Source organism: Mirounga leonina, unplaced genomic scaffold, assembly GCF_011800145.1.
Source record: "Mirounga leonina isolate KUSES-001 unplaced genomic scaffold, KU_Mleo_1.0 Mir_357, whole genome shotgun sequence".
Classification (NCBI taxonomy): Eukaryota; Metazoa; Chordata; class Mammalia; order Carnivora; family Phocidae; genus Mirounga; species Mirounga leonina.
In genome coordinates this window covers 16654139-16669971 of record NW_023270702.1, presented here as the reverse complement: position 1 = coordinate 16669971, position 15833 = coordinate 16654139, and the positions used below count along the sequence as shown (strand labels likewise).

General features: G+C 39.5%; 1 protein-coding gene across 2 annotated transcripts in view; it reads left to right on the top strand.

Annotated features, from left to right (window-relative positions):
- Nucleotides 1-15833, top strand: part of SEC24D (SEC24 homolog D, COPII coat complex component) — a 99370-nt gene that overhangs the window by 76826 nt on the left and 6711 nt on the right. For both annotated transcript variants that reach the window (XM_035030331.1, XM_035030332.1), the window contains exons 14-21: nucleotides 715-831; nucleotides 1838-2008; nucleotides 3032-3128; nucleotides 3258-3403; nucleotides 4395-4533; nucleotides 5360-5478; nucleotides 10699-10878; nucleotides 13671-13862. In XM_035030331.1, the coding sequence (XP_034886222.1) occupies nucleotides 715-831; nucleotides 1838-2008; nucleotides 3032-3128; nucleotides 3258-3403; nucleotides 4395-4533; nucleotides 5360-5478; nucleotides 10699-10878; nucleotides 13671-13862 (1161 nt within the window). The remainder of the gene's footprint in view (nucleotides 1-714; nucleotides 832-1837; nucleotides 2009-3031; nucleotides 3129-3257; nucleotides 3404-4394; nucleotides 4534-5359; nucleotides 5479-10698; nucleotides 10879-13670; nucleotides 13863-15833) is intronic.

The following is a 15833-nucleotide window of genomic DNA, read 5'->3' as shown; positions in this document are numbered from 1 at the left end:
GTTGCACCATGATCCTGGGACTTCTGTTTACTTTTGCATCATGGGATTCACTTGGTCCTGAAAGTGCTCTGTAGGCTAAACAAGAAAGTATTTCCCCTGTAATACAACCTCTTACTAGTTTTTCAAAGCGTCATGGTATAGGGAACTACATTCAAATACTGGCTGTTTCATTCACAACCTGTGTGACTTCGGGCAAATCACTATCCTATCTAAGCCTCAGTTTTCCAGTCTATAAAATGGAGAGAATAGTACTTGCCCAAGGACACAAAGGTTATTAAGAGGATTAAATTATATATATTATATATATTTATAAATTATATATAATATAAATTATATATATGTATATAGATATTACATGTAAATATATATATAATTTAATCCTCTCAATAACATATATATAGTGTTTGGCTCATAGAAAATACCTATATTTTGGGGCGCCTGAGTGACTCAGTTGGTTAAGTGACTGCCTTCGGCTCAGGTCATGATCCTGGAGTCCCGGGATCGAGTCCCGCATCGGGCTCCCTGCTCAGCAGGGAGTCTGCTTCTCCCTCTGACCCTCATGATCTCTCTATCTCATTCTCTCTCTCAAATAAATAAATAAAATCTTAAAAAAAAAGAAAAAAGAAAATACCTATATTTTAATTTATTTTCTGATTCCCTTAAAGTAGAATTTCCCCACCCAAGACATTTTCTATATATTTTTTTTTCTTTTAGGCAGCAGACTGTCCCGGGAAGCTGTTCATCTTCCATTCCTCCTTGCCTACTGCAGAAGCACCAGGGAAGCTCAAAAACAGAGACGACAAAAAGCTGATTAATACAGACAAAGAGAAGGTATTTGTAAACAATGGCCCTTTGAAGTGTCCCTGTGTCAGTTTTTAAAGGGCAGTAAAGAAAGAGTGAAGGTGTCCTTGTGTAAGAAAGGGAGAGAAGCTAAATGTAATGCATAAATCCAGGACATTGTATATTATAGGAATATTTTGAATTGCAAATAATTTAAGAAATGTTATATTCCTAGAAAAGCTGATTTCTGAAATAGTCCTAAATTAAAATAAGGCCTCAAACTTTTTTCACTGTATAATCTGTGTAAGAGACTAGGTGATAAGACTGTTACAGAAATGGGGGGGGGGGCGCCTGGGTGGCTCAGTCCTTAAGCATCTACCTTCGGCTCAGGTCATGATCCCAGAGTCCTGGATCGAGCCCACATCGGGGTCCCTGCTCCACGGGAAGCCTGCTTCTCCCTCTCCCACTCCCCCTGCTTGTGTTCCCTCTCTCGCTGTGTCTCTCTCTGTCAAATAAATAAAATATTAAAAAAAAAAAAAAAGAAATGGGAGTGGGAGGAGATGCAGGAAGGAGATGAAGGTAGAGGGAGAATGTAGACAGCACCATATAACAACACTCCTGAGACAGGAAGTAGAGGTGCCTGATGCTCAAAATGCGCTTTGCTCAAACCCTCTGACAGTATAGCCGTTGCTGGGGTGACAGGTCAGTGGGAAGGGTAAGACTATGGGGTAGGCACCAGCTACTGGCCACATGACACCAGACAGGTCGCCCCGTGTAGGTCTGTAAAGGTAAGACAGCAACGTCAGTTTCATTAGCCCTGTTGGAGGATCAGATAACGTTGCTGGCACACAGACATTTCATACAGCACGAGCCTGGCACACTCTGGGTGCTCAGTGAACGGCTGCCGCATTGATGATGACCATACTTCATTCCTTCAGCCCAGTTCACTTAACTGGAAAGTTTTTCCTTCATTTTAAAAGAAGTCAGCAGAAATTAAAAATTGAAACCAAAAATATTTTGTGGTTTTCCTTTTTCCTTTGTGCCTCTTTTTCCCCAGACACTTTTCCAGCCCCAAACACATGTCTACAACTCACTGGCCAAGGAGTGTGTGGCTCACGGCTGCTGTGTGACCCTCTTCCTCTTTCCCAGCCAGTATGTGGACGTGGCCTCTTTGGGTCTCGTGCCTCAGCTCACCGGAGGAACCCTTTACAAATACAACAATTTCCAGGTAAAAGCCAGCAACTTGTTCACCTCAGGTTTCTACTGCCATTTGACTTGAGGCGCTTAAATCATGGGTTAAGAAAGCTATTCCCCCTTGTGGGCAGCTGGCAAATGTAAATGCTGTAACCCATGGAGATGATGTATATGTGATTAAGCAGTTCCTTTCCTACTCCCTAAGTATTTGGCAACAGAGAGAGCTCATTTAGCCTCAGATGTGAATTTCAATGTAAGTTTGCATGATGGGGAAAAATATATTCTATATAAAATTTTAGTATTTAAGATACTGTTTTTCAAAGTGACTATGTATTTGTTTTAAATTGTTACGATTTGGGGGGGGGTCCATTCATGATACCCCTCCCTTCCAAGCCTGAATTAAGAGACAGAGTCATGAGAGAGTAAAAATGTGAGCACCGTACAGACTTAGGTCTGTGGGCAAGTGGGCTTGCTAATGCTTTACCTTTCAGTGTAACAAACTTATATACCCAGGCACAGGGTGGGCACAGTTACAAGCTTCTCTTGTGGACAACTGTACCTTCAAAAGTTACCATATCGAGGGGCAAGAAATGTGTGCCTCCTACAGGCAGGCTGTCTCCCCAGAAAGAGGATCCAGAATAGACTAAGCTATGCCTACCCAGTTCCTTTACTCAGACTTACTACTCAAATACGTCACCTGCTCTCACCTGAGAAGAAGGGGTCAGGGGAGTGCCTCTGACTTATGTACCTATACATGGAAACATGGAGTGGGAATGAGTGTTCCCCCAACATAAATGACAAATGTTCATCATCATCTGTTTTTATTTAGCATCGATAAAATTATTTTTAATCATCTAGCTACATATTTATATTGTAAAATAGTTAAGGGATTTGGTAAGACCAAAGGTTGCAAGTGAAGTAAAATTGAAAAAGCTTTAAGAGTCCTTTCTAAGATACCTGGATAAAGTGGGTTTTAATAAAGATTTTTAAAATGAGAATTGTTATTTTAAGTATTTTACTGCCATCTGGTGGGCATTGATCCTACTTTATTTTTCAGATGCACATGGATAGCCAACAATTTTTGAATGATCTCAGAAATGATATTGAAAAGAAAATAGGATTCGATGCTATTATGAGGGTTCGTACCAGCACAGGTAATTTTCAGTTGTACTATTTTCAAGTCTCTGTTGTGTAATTGTTTCCTCTTCAAATTAATAACGGACCAGCAGAGAAAATAGTAATAAATTAAATAGGAACAAAATTTCCCTTTTCCTCATCATTAGGTTTCAGAGCCACTGATTTCTTTGGTGGAATTTTTATGAACAACACCACTGATGTAGAAATGGCAGCCATTGATTGTGACAAGGCAGTGACTGTGGAGTTCAAGCATGATGACAAGCTTGGCGAAGACAGTGGAGCCTTAATCCAGGTGATTTAAAATGTACTCCCATCTTTGGTATTTTAGTTTGTTACTGACTGGTCAGTGGGGAGACTAAAATACCATCAACTGAGTTAGTCTCTCTAAAGAAATTCAATTCTATTTCTCCCCAAAAGTCATTAGGCACTCTGTGGTGTATTCTCTGCACCCTGATTTACATACGCTATTTGTAAGAAGTCGTAATTGTATGTCATTGCATGAGAGCCCAGCAAACTGTGGTCAGTGTTGTAGGCATGAGCAAACTGCCAACAATGTTCACTTCTTTTAGGCTTTAGCACCCATTCATTCATTTGTTGCATTCCTACCAAATGTCAGACACCATGTTAAGTGCATTATTATGTTACATGCAAATATAAATAGAATTTGGTTTTGTAGTAAATAAATTTAAGCAGAAGCCATGGAGATCTTGAATTAAAACAAGAACAATTATATCTAATGGTCATAGTTTTCAGATACTAGCATCACCCTTAAAGAATGGAGAGGGGGCGGCATTAAGTTGAGGAAGAACTCTAACTAATGTTTATTTTTTGATCACAGATATTTGAAGAAGTATATACTTGTTTGCATTCTTGAAATGCATATATCAGCAGCATACGACTTAAGTACATCATCAGAGTTAGTTGCATGTTTTTAAGGGAAGTGAGGCTTGAATAGGGCTATGGTCATGAACGTGAAAGTCTTATTTCTGCACCTGAATCCCTGGTGATGAAATCTGAGATATGTGAAAGTAGACTAGCGGTAGATGCAAACAGATACTCATGTGTGAAAGCCCGGTTAAAATTTAAGTTTAAACCAGTGAAGTGCTACATAGAGACCCAGTGTATGAATTGTCATTATACCTCCCTTATTTGTTATTGTTCAACGTGGAAGAATTTAGAGGTCTCTGAGCTGTACACACTGTTCTCTAAGTGTAAGTAAGATCAGGCTAGCTTGGGTGGACATGTTGAGCAGAAAACATGTGTCCTTGATCTTGCCTCTGCAGTGTGCTGTGCTTTACACGACCATCGGAGGTCAGAGAAGACTTCGGATTCACAATCTTAGCTTGAACTGCAGCTCCCAGTTGGCTGATCTCTATAAGAGCTGTGAGACAGATGCCCTTATCAACTTATTCGCCAAGTCAGGTAACACTGCTAATCCTGTGGTGTAGTGTATCTTGCCTAATAATTCAGTCAAGACTTGTTGGTTAATTGAATTAGTAACGGACAACTACTCTGGTAGCACAGCCTTTTGGTGGGCACATTCAGAACTTATAAAAGCAGAGTGCCAGGGAGAATAGTCAGCATTTCTCATTCCAGATTAATAATGAGATAACTCAGTTCAGGCCCACACTATACAGTTTTATTCAAAGTTTCCTTCGGGGGCTGGGGGTGGGTTCTGAGTTGAAATTTAGGAAGGTAATACTTAGACTGTTATTATGGTATGTAAGTATGCCCTCTAGCACCTGGGGATAATGGAAAGGGACTGTCCCTAATGTTGGGCTGAACTTGCCTATCCATACCATGATAATTACGAAATGGGAGGGGCCCGAGTTGGAATTTTCTTTGGTTCCTTCTCCCCTCCACAACCCCCGTTTGAGATTCTACACTAAAGTTTCGAGGAAACAGCAATTCAGCCCATAGGCATTCAGGACATCAGAAGATGGCAAATTGGTCTTTCTTTTTTCTGTGTGTAGAGTTCTGTTTATAATATTCTGTGGAAAAATCTGGACCAATTACCTACCTTTTATTAGAGGTAGGCCCTTGTTCTCCATTGGGTATATCGTTATACTTAGTAAAATGGAGAACATTAACAACTGACTTTAACATTTTAACACTGTTACTCCTTGCTGGGTGGTCTGAAGATAATAGCAATACGTTGTTTATTATTATTATTATTATTATTATCATTTGAAGGGATTGATTTCTGAGCCAAGGCTTTGATGCCCTTTTCATTGTTTTGTGCAATTAGCATTTAAAGCAGTTCTACACCAGCCCTTAAAGGTCATCCGGGAAATTCTGGTTAATCAGACTGCCCATATGTTGGCATGTTACCGAAAGAATTGTGCAAGTCCATCTGCAGCAAGCCAGGTGAGCCACTTATTGTACTTAGATCCTAAAGTGATACTAAATGTACGTTCTTTCAGCATTTGGCTATTAAAGGTTTAGGATGTTCCAGGCACTTAGATGCTGTGCTTAATAAACTATACAACCAAGAAGATTGAGAATGCATTTGGGGAGGCTATGGTCTTTTTACAGCCAACATTAAAAAACTTAGTGGCTTTACAAGATGCATGAACCAAAAAATGTGTGTGCCTATTGGGTTGACAGTCACTACATTATGTATAAATAACAGAATGTTATATGTAAGAAATGTCATAATATAAATGGGATTCTCTTTTGCTTATAAAGATGACTATATGGTTAAGAAATGTGTGTGCTTAAATATCTTTTTAGGCATGTTAACAATTGTAGTTGATAGGAGCAAATGGCAGGAATGATTTCTTTATATTTAAAAACATAAATATAATTTCTAAATATTGAAATTCTTTATATTTAAAAGTTAATAATAGGTATAAAGGGTTTTGAAGGAAATGTCTCTGGGTGTCATCTACTAACTTGGAAATTTTAGAAGATCCTTTAAATAAATCTCGTTGAGACTCTTTTGGGTAAAAGAAAAAGAACCTCATGTTCACATTTATTTTTGTGTCTGTTCTCTTGTTCACATTTTTCCCTATGTCAGTCAAAGCTAAATGGTACTTTTCATAATTTCATGTTGAATATCTGAATATAGAATTTGGATTGAAAGAGAAGACAGCAACAGATGGGAAAACTTTCTGGTTAACTCATTGTCAGAAGTAGTGGGTACTGACAGGATGTCTGAAACCCCACTCAAAAATAAACCTTGGGCTCCTGGGTGGCTCAGGCAGTTAAGCGTCTGCCTTCGGCTCATGTCATGATCTCAGGGTCCTGGGACTGAGCTGCGCGTCGGGCTCCCTGCTAAGCAGGGAGATTGCTTCTCTCTCTCCCTCTACCCCAATCCCCTGCTTGTGCACTTGCTCACGCACGCTCGCTCGCTCGCTCTCTCAAATAAATAAATCTTAAAAAAAAAAAAAGCCTTTAGCAGCAGAGATAATGTAGATAAAATCGGGGGGGGGGATTTCATAATCTGGGTAAAGAAGGAAAATGAAATGCAGTTATTAGCTTGGACTTTTCACAAAAATTCCTTTCTGTGCTGTTCTAAGTGATTAAATTAGCCACCCATTCTCCTGTCTCCTGCGTTGACAATCACATAAGCAGCTCTCGAATCTCTATGTTAAGTGTCAGTTCTCTTTATTAGCTAGAAGATGTGACACTTCAGTAACTAAATTCCAATATCAGTACAATTTCACAGTATACTTGTTTAATTTATACAAAGCCCACCAGGTGCACCTGGAACGAGTCTAATCATGAGCATTTTACACCCCAGTTTTACTGTTTGTTTTACAGCTCTGGAAACATTATTCTGTCTCTGGAGTATCTCATACTTCAGAAGGATTAGTTGAAGGAGAACAGGTACACTTAGTGTCCTCTCAGAAAGTTTATTTGCTAATGTTAAAGCAATTGGATTCAAAGACCTTAAGTTAAAAACAAATCTGTTGCCTATTTAAGGAGAGAAATAAAATCTGTCTGTTCCTTCTGGTTTAGAAGTTAAAAGCTTTGTCTCTACTACTAGATCATCTGGTTATGCAATTTAATTACTTCTGGAGGAAAAACATGATGATACCATATTTTCTCTGAAAAAGTTGATAGAGATTATTCCTGTTCTTATGATGAGATTTTACTTTCTCTATGAACACATTTTCAAATTACACTTCAACTAATGATGCGCTTTAAGAAATGAGATAATTTAGATATTTTAGGATTATCCAGCATGGAGTGGGGAAAATTTAGGGATTATAAGACTTAGTGACAGTAGTATATTAAAATATACCATTACTTAGAAACATGAAATGGCTGGACTTGGGGTTCTCTTCAGAGAATGTAACTTCAGATGTGCTGCCCTCCTATATTTCACTTGTGAGAAACAATATCTAAAATTCCTAAAGGAATTCCACTCTTTTCCTGTAGAGCCCAAAGTTTCCTTGATCTAAGCAGGACTACGAAGGAGCTGTATACTTGGATTATTTGACACTGGACCTCGGAAGATCTGCTTTTACTGAACTTCCAGAGCCAGGACTAGCTTGAGGCAAGAGAAGCACTTAGGGTATAAAATTTAAGGCGGCACTTACTCTGGAGGTCATATATTTTTTTTTTTTAAAGATTTTATTTATTTATTTGAGAGAGAGAGAAAGCATGAGGTGGGGAGGGTCAGAGGGAGAAGCAGACTCCTCGCTGAGCAAGGAGCCCGATGCGGGACTCGATCCCGGGACTCCAGGATCATGACCTGAGCCGAAGGCAGTCGCTTAACCAACTGAGCCACCCAGGCGCCCTGGAGGTCATATTTTGATGCTGGGTTAAGACCTAAAACTACAAATGAGAGTAAAGCAATGTTTTGAGTTTACATAGCAAGGTAGATTCTTTTTATTAAATCTAATAACTCACTCTTCCGAACTTAAATATATTACATCGTATGGAAGTACAGTGACTTCAAAAGGCAAGGCAAATGCACTTAACTGCAAATAGTTTTTTTTTTTAAATTCATTACCATTCTGTCATTTCAAAACTCAGAGAAGAATTCTCTAAATTCAATCAAACTGAACTCGTGAATTTCTACAGCTTCCACACTTGTACCTTTTTCTCCCCCAAGAATGATTGTTATTCATGGAGGAGATCTAGGGAGGTGGGGAAAGATTTATAGAGTCCATCTGTTCCCACATTTTCTTCCCCACCTCAAAAACATTGGCAAAGACTGTCTCCTTGGTTTCTTTCACCCTAACTCCATTTTTTTTTTCATCATCAATTTTCCTCCTTATTTACCTCCTCTGTTTTCTTCTGTCTGCCCCCTTTCATTCAGTCTCTTCTGGTCAGACTTTTAGTCCTATAGGGTCATTGTAGGTCAGGAGTCTCACTCCTTGGTGGCATTTAGGACAACAGATTTTTTTTTTTTTTTTTAAGATTTTATTTATTTATTTGAGAGAGAGACTGAAAGAGAGAGAGCATGAGAGGGGGGAGGGTCGGGAGGGTCAGAGGGAGAAGCAGACTCCCCGCTGAGCAGGGAGCCGGATGCGGGACTCGATCCTGGGACTCCAGGATCATGGCCTGAGCCGAAGGCAGTTGCTTAACCAACTGAGCCACCCAGGCGCCCTAGGACAACAGATTTCTAAATTGTCTTAATATAACCTGATTAATGAGAAGCAGCCAGTGAAATTACAAGATAATATTTGAAGAACTGTGTGTACATGCTTCTATATGAGAATCTAAGAATATTCTTAATCCATAATATGTAAGATGCCTAACTGGTAACTGGCCCAGAAACAGCATTAAGGCCACATGGCTCTGGAATTGGATTATGATCTGGTTCCTACATCTTTTTTCTTTTTTTTTTTAAGATTTTATTTATTTGACAGAAAGAGACACAGCGAGAGCGGGAACACAAGCAGGGGGAGTGGGAGAGGGAGAAGCAGGCTTCCCCGCGGTGCAGGGAGCCCGACATGGGGCTCGATCCCAGGACTCTGGGATCACGACCCGAGCCGAACGCAGACGCTTAACGACTGAGCCACCCAGGCGCCCGGTTCCTACATCTTTTGATCATATTTTTCCTTGGTTGAAAAAATAATACAGTAGCATATGTTGTCAAATAAAAACCTTTTATGCTAGAGAAAAAAAGAAGAGTATTCTGCTCTGATGAGGAAACATGCATTTAACTGTCTTTGAATCTCTGAAAAGAGATCAGAAGGAGAGGGGAAACAAACCACAAAGTAGAATTGTCCTGAAATATGTTTGCCTGAACCAGTTAGAAAACTGTCTTACGCATTCTTTACTTAGTAGATCATGAGAAGAAACTTATGATGTGAAAGATTTAAATGGAGGAATAAATCCTAACGGAGCCTTGGGGAAAATTTTCTCTTCAGGGTGGATTCTGATAAGTATCTATCTTTTCATCATTAAGAGAGAACGCTAAGAAAGCAATCATGAATGTATGGACCAGATATCTAGAAGTGCTGCATTGTGTTGTTATTTGCAGCATCATATTACAGTATGTACAGAGGTCACATAAGCCAGAGTAGGGATGGAGAGGAAAGTACAGGTGGATCAGAAAGACAGAATTTAAATAATTAATTTACTAATAGAAGGTAAAGAAAAAATGAAATTGGGTTCATCTGGTAGTTCTGATATCTCAAATAGGAAACGTAAGAGGAAGAACATGTTTATGATTTCCTATTTTAGTTTCTATCTATAGTGTTGCAACCTCCTTGTTATGTTTTATCTATTTATATATCTGCCATCTCTGATGGACTTTGGCATCTTGTGACATCGACTGTCCCTTATTCCTCTATCGTTGACACTTTGCATAAAACCCATGACACAGTGGCATTCAATATGTGTTTGATGAGCTTATGACTAACCGTGTGAGTTTAAGATGCATGAAGTGCATAAAGGAAGAGATATCTAGTGGGCAGTTGAAAAAAACACAGTTCTTGAACTCAAGAGGTAGAGGTTCGTAACACAGATTAAGAAATACTTTTTTTAGGGGCGCCTGGGTGGCTCAGTTGGTTAAGCGACTGCCTTCAGCTCAGGTCATGATCCTGGGGTTCTGGGATCGAGCCCCACATCGGGCTCCCGGCTCCGCGGGAAGCCTGCTTCTCCCTCTCCCTCTCCCCCTGCTTGTGTTCCTGCTCTCGCTGTCTCTGTCTCTGTCAAATAAATAAATAAAATCTTTAAAAAAAAAAAAAAGAAAGAAATACTTTTTTTAATTGTATTTAATAAACACGTGTGTGATGCTTACCGTGTCCTAGGTACCATTATAAGTGCTTCACAAATTAATAATCACTTAATCCTCCTAACAATCCCGTGATCATGCAAGAGATGGGCTGGTCCAGTTTTAGATGAGAAAACCTAGGAAAAGAGAGAATGATTTGCCCAGGGTCACACACCTGTTAAGAGGCAGAGCCGGGATTGCGTTCTGCCAAAGCACCTGGAGAAAACTGACTGCTGTTGTTTAAATACCTCATGTGTTTAAGCACATTTCTGTGCTCTCTGTGCTTATATGTGTTATCATTTAATCCTCACAATTACCTCAAAAACAAATGTTTTTGTCTTACAGGTAAAGCTCAGGGGTTCTTTCTCATAAACGCCAAGCATATGAAACAAATGTCTTTCTTTTTTCAGCTTATTTTACCAGATTCCATGAAAGTATTACCAGTGTACATGAATTGTTTGTTAAAAAATTGTGTGCTGCTTAGCAGACCAGAGACCTCAACAGATGAGCGGGCGTACCAGAGACAGCTGGTCATGACCATGGGTGTGGCCGACTCTCAGCTTTTCTTCTACCCACAGCTTCTGCCAATAGTAAGTACAAGGCAGTGGTGCATTTCCTAGAGGAATCTGGAAGGGAATCATATTTTGTCCCTTTCCATATGTTCTATCTGGAACATTTTGTTCTTAAGAAATTTAAAGTCACAAATGCCTTCAGAATGTGTCACGTGGGACTGAGAGCAGAGGCTTTTTAAGTAAGTATTATGCATCAGCATGTGTTCAGTGTGGCGATGGTGATGGTGGGGGATTTGAGGTGTTCCTATTCCAGTGAATTGCTCAGATAATTGCTTTTCTTTCCTCATGCCCAAATTGGCAGATTGAAAAGTTAGTAAACAAGTTGGAGCAAGCCAACCTTCAGTTGTTCAAGAAATCTACCTTATAGCATTAAAGGCAACTGATACACATGTATATGGGATCTTACGTGCACACATGTATTTGTTTCTGTACAATGTATGAATGTCTAAAAGTCACCACATTTAATTGGAATGGCTATGATTAGCCTTGACCAAATATAATTAAGGATTTACAAATCAGATATATTTGAGGTCACCTACACTGTACAAGGGACCAACTTCACTTGTCCTTGGAGAATTTACTTTGCATGTATTCCATTTATTTGAAGTCAATCCTTGATGTTTTGTATGCCTCTGTGCTCTGCAACTAAGCTCTTTTTCCCTGAGATCTAGCAAGTTCAAATTACAATTGAGGGCTAGAAGAGGGGAAGACTGGTGGCTTATTTCTAATTCCTATAATGAAGGTCATACTTGGGCTGTCAGTAACAGTACAATCAGTATTAGAAAGAGTTAAATTAGGTTGGAAATTAAAAGCTATTAATTCTTTCAATCAATATGAACACTAGAATTCTTACAAAGTGGTTGGTTTTCAGATAAAAATGGATTAGCAACAATCTATATGCCAGACAAACTAGAACTCTAAGGGATAAGAACATCACCACTCCACTAAAATCCTTTTGCCAAGGTCACCGGTGGCCAGCATGCCACTAAATCCAAAGCACAGTTCTTAGTCCTTCTCTTACTGTTAACAGCATCTGACACAGTTTATTTCTCCCTCTAGGAACACCTTCTTCACTTGACTTCTTGTTTCTCTGCTTCTCTGGCCACTTCTCCTGCCACCTCTGTCTGCTGTCAGAGTACCCTGGGGCTTAGTCCTTGGGAAGCTTCTCTTGTCTATCTGCACTCAACCCTGTGGGGGGGCTCATCTGTCCTTTCAGTGTCATTTGTATACTGATTCCCATGCTTGTATCTCCAGCCGGACCTCTGTCCTGAACTCTAGATGTGTCTATCCTGTAGCCTACTGAGCATATCTCGGTGGGTGTGTAATGGGCACCTTAAACCAAGCCCTGAGCTCCTCTCTACACCTGCTCTCCTGCAATCTTCTCCATCCCCATTTACCTCTACTCTCTCTTGCCAATTCTTCAGGTCCAAGCTTGCCGTCACCCTTGGCTGCTTTAGTTCCCTTATCCATCACTTCTCATCCACCAGCAAACATGCCAGTTCTCCTTACAAGAATGTCTAGGTTCTGACCACTTTCTCTCCTCATCTATCACCACTCAGATTTGAGCATAATCATCTCTCCCATGGACTGCAGCAGTACCCTCCTAACAAGCCTTGAGGCTTGCACCTTTGCCTCTCCAGTCTGTGTTCGGCATAGAAGTTAGAGTGATTCTGTTAAAATGATTATGAGCTCATGTCCCTCCACTACTCAGAACACTCTAGGATTTCCCATTTCAGGAAACACCAAATTTCCTACTGCCTTGGCCCAGTGCCATCTGTACTAACCTCCTCTCCTTTCTGTCTGACCTCATCTTTGTTACTGTCCACTTCCTCACTCTACTCCAGCCACCGTAGCCTCCTTGCTGATCCTGATACCTTAGGATCTTTGAACCAACTATTCCTTCCATCCTGAATGCTCTTCCCCAGATATCCCCAGGGCCCTGTCACTCATCCTTCAGGCCTACCCAAAGTTACCTTCCCAACAAGCCTTCTTGGACTAGCCTAGTTAAAACTGTACCACCAGCACTGACATGCCCTATCCCACTTTCCTGTTTTTCTTCATAGCACTTAACACCATTTAAAATTCAGTGTTTTTCTTTTTATTATGTTATGTTAATCACCATACATTACATCATTAGTTCTTGATGTAGTGTTCCATGATTCATTGTTTGCCTATAAGACCCAGTGCTCCATTCAGTACGTGCCCTCTTTAATACCCATCACCAGGCTACCCCTCCCCCCACCCCCGTCCCCTCTAGAGCCCTCAGTTTGTTTCTCAGAGTCCATAGTCTCTCATGGTTCGTCTCCCCCTCTGATTTCCCCCCCTTCATTTATCCCTTCCTGCTATCTTCTTTTTTTTTTTTTTTTTAAACATACAATGCATTATTTGTTTCAGAGGTACAGGTCTGTGATTCTTCAGTCTTATGCAATTCACAGCGCTCACCATAGCACATACCCTCCCCAGTGTCTATCACCCAGCCACCCCATCCCTCCCACCCCCACCACTCCAGCAACCCTCAGTTTGTTTCCTGAGATTAAGAATTCCTCATATCAGTGAGGTTATATGATAAAATTCAATGTATTTTACTTATTTTATTTGTTGCCTCTTATTCCTTCCAAAAAATGGTTAGTGTTCAAGGTAGCTTGAACAGTTACTAATGACTAGAATAATGCCTGGCACATAGTAGACATTCATTAAATATGCACTGGGAGGAAAGAAGGGAGGAGGGAGGTGAAAGGAAAAGGGGGAGAGAGGAAGAAAGGAAGGGAAGGATGGCAGACTTACTAACTCTCCTGCCTTTGCCTGCACAGCACACATTAGATGTCAAAAGTACAACACTACCTGCTGCTATTCGTTGCTCTGAGTCCCGTCTTTCAGAAGAAGGAATATTCTTGTTGGCTAACGGTCTCCACATGTTCTTATGGTTAGGAGTTAGTAGCCCACCAGAACTGATCCAAGGAATATTTAATGTGCCATCTTTTGCACATGTCAACACAGATATGGTGAGTATTTTTTTCGTTGTTTTTGTGGTAATGTACAAATTCTTAAATGTTTTGTGTTCATGTGCAACCACATATTACAAAGTAGAAAAAAACAATAAGGCATATAGTTCTTTATAAGAAAGAGAATTTAATGCTTTAATGAATAACAATTAGCTGGTGTAAAGTTATTTGTATAAAGTATTCTCAAACAACCAAAATATATGACTTTAAATAGAGATTGCCCAACACTTCCAGATCTTTTACTATGTGTTCATCACTGTGCTGTAAATACTTTAAATACATAATCCCATTTAGGTCTCATAACAAATCAGTGAGATGGATATTGCTGTCAACATTTCATAGACGAATTGATTGAGGTTTGGAGACAAGTTCTTTCAGGTAGTCAGTAGCAGAGGTGGAAAGTGAATTCAGTTCTTATACTCTGTACTCCTCCTGGTGCTGACTTACATATTCAAAAGAATGCAGAAATCTTTCATACGTGTGCAGCTACAGTCTAAGACTATGTCAGACTAATGAGTTGCAAAATAATCTTACGAAAACAGGTTATATACCTCTTTGTTACAGATAAGTTATATACTCCTCTCATTACAAAAGAGATTGTGGATTTGATGTAAAATGAATACAAATGACTTTATTTTTAAAGTTCCTTAGGAAAAACCAGCAATTATCATTTGAGAGTCAACATTTATTGCAGATCTTATTTATAGATCATCTTTGCATGAGCATCATTGCTAATGATGGTTATTGTCTTACTCTGCTTGGTGGTGGATTTCTTCTGAATTCACATGTAGAACTCAGCAGATAGTTTGTTCACTGAGGCCTCACTGGTTGGATGGTAAGATGAATGAAGTCTAGTTAACTCCCCAGTTTCTGTTATGAAGGTAGATACATAATATCTTAGAAGAAGGGACAGGATCAAAATTCCAGGCTAGGTAGGTGGTCAATTTAGAGAGGTGCATATCCATTATGAATGTCAAAAAAATATTTTTAAAGGAATTAAAGGTATCCACATCCCATTAAGAAACTAGTTTTAAGGTGGAGATTTAGAAATAGTAAGATGTTTGCACGTGGTTCAAATTAAGGAATGATTAGAAATGCAATTTTTTTTTTAAAGATTTTATTTATTTATTTGAGAGAGAGAGAATGAGAGAGAGAGCACATGAGAGGGGGGAGGGTCAGAAGGAGAAGCAGACTCCCTGCCGAGCAGGGAGCCCGATGTGGGACTCGACCCAGGGACTCCAGGATCATGACCTGAGCCGAAGGCAGTCGCTCAACCAGCTGAGCCACCCAGGCGCCCCAGAAATGCAATTTTTAAAAAACAAAAAAATTAAGATTCAATAGGCAAAGAGTTATGAATCTGAAGAATGTTTATATAAAATCTAAGGGAGCTTCCTCATCTGTCACAATGTATTATTGGAGTAAATGTTAAATGCATATTTGCTGAATCGAATGTTACATACGAGATCGCTGAAGTCTGTCTACCACAAAGCAGCAGATTGGTAGGTTTGTGCTTTTATCGTGTGCCTCCTCTCAACCTTCTTCAAAAAATAAAACAAAAAAACCAAATGTCACTTTCATTAGAGATAGTTGGCACTTCGAAACATATATTTGAAGTATACTTACATTATTTGTTACAGAAAAAGATCTACCTTAATGTCAAAAAAAATATAGGGGATGGAATGTGAATATTTTATAAATGAATTTTCTGCCTTTTTTTTTTTTTCAAGACTCCTGTGAAAAATATTGGCCATGATATTTTCCTGAGACTTGTAACTTTGTGGTAAAATGTTCTACCTCACCTTTTCATTGGCTAAGTCACAGATGATGTATTAACTTGATATCTTTTTTTTTTTTTTGAGAAATAAGCATTAGCATTTTACTCTGTCTTATTGGAAGAAATGAAGTCTAGATCCTTCATGTCCCCTGGAGGCCACATGCAGCTGGATGGTTATCTTTTTTAAACCATTAGCC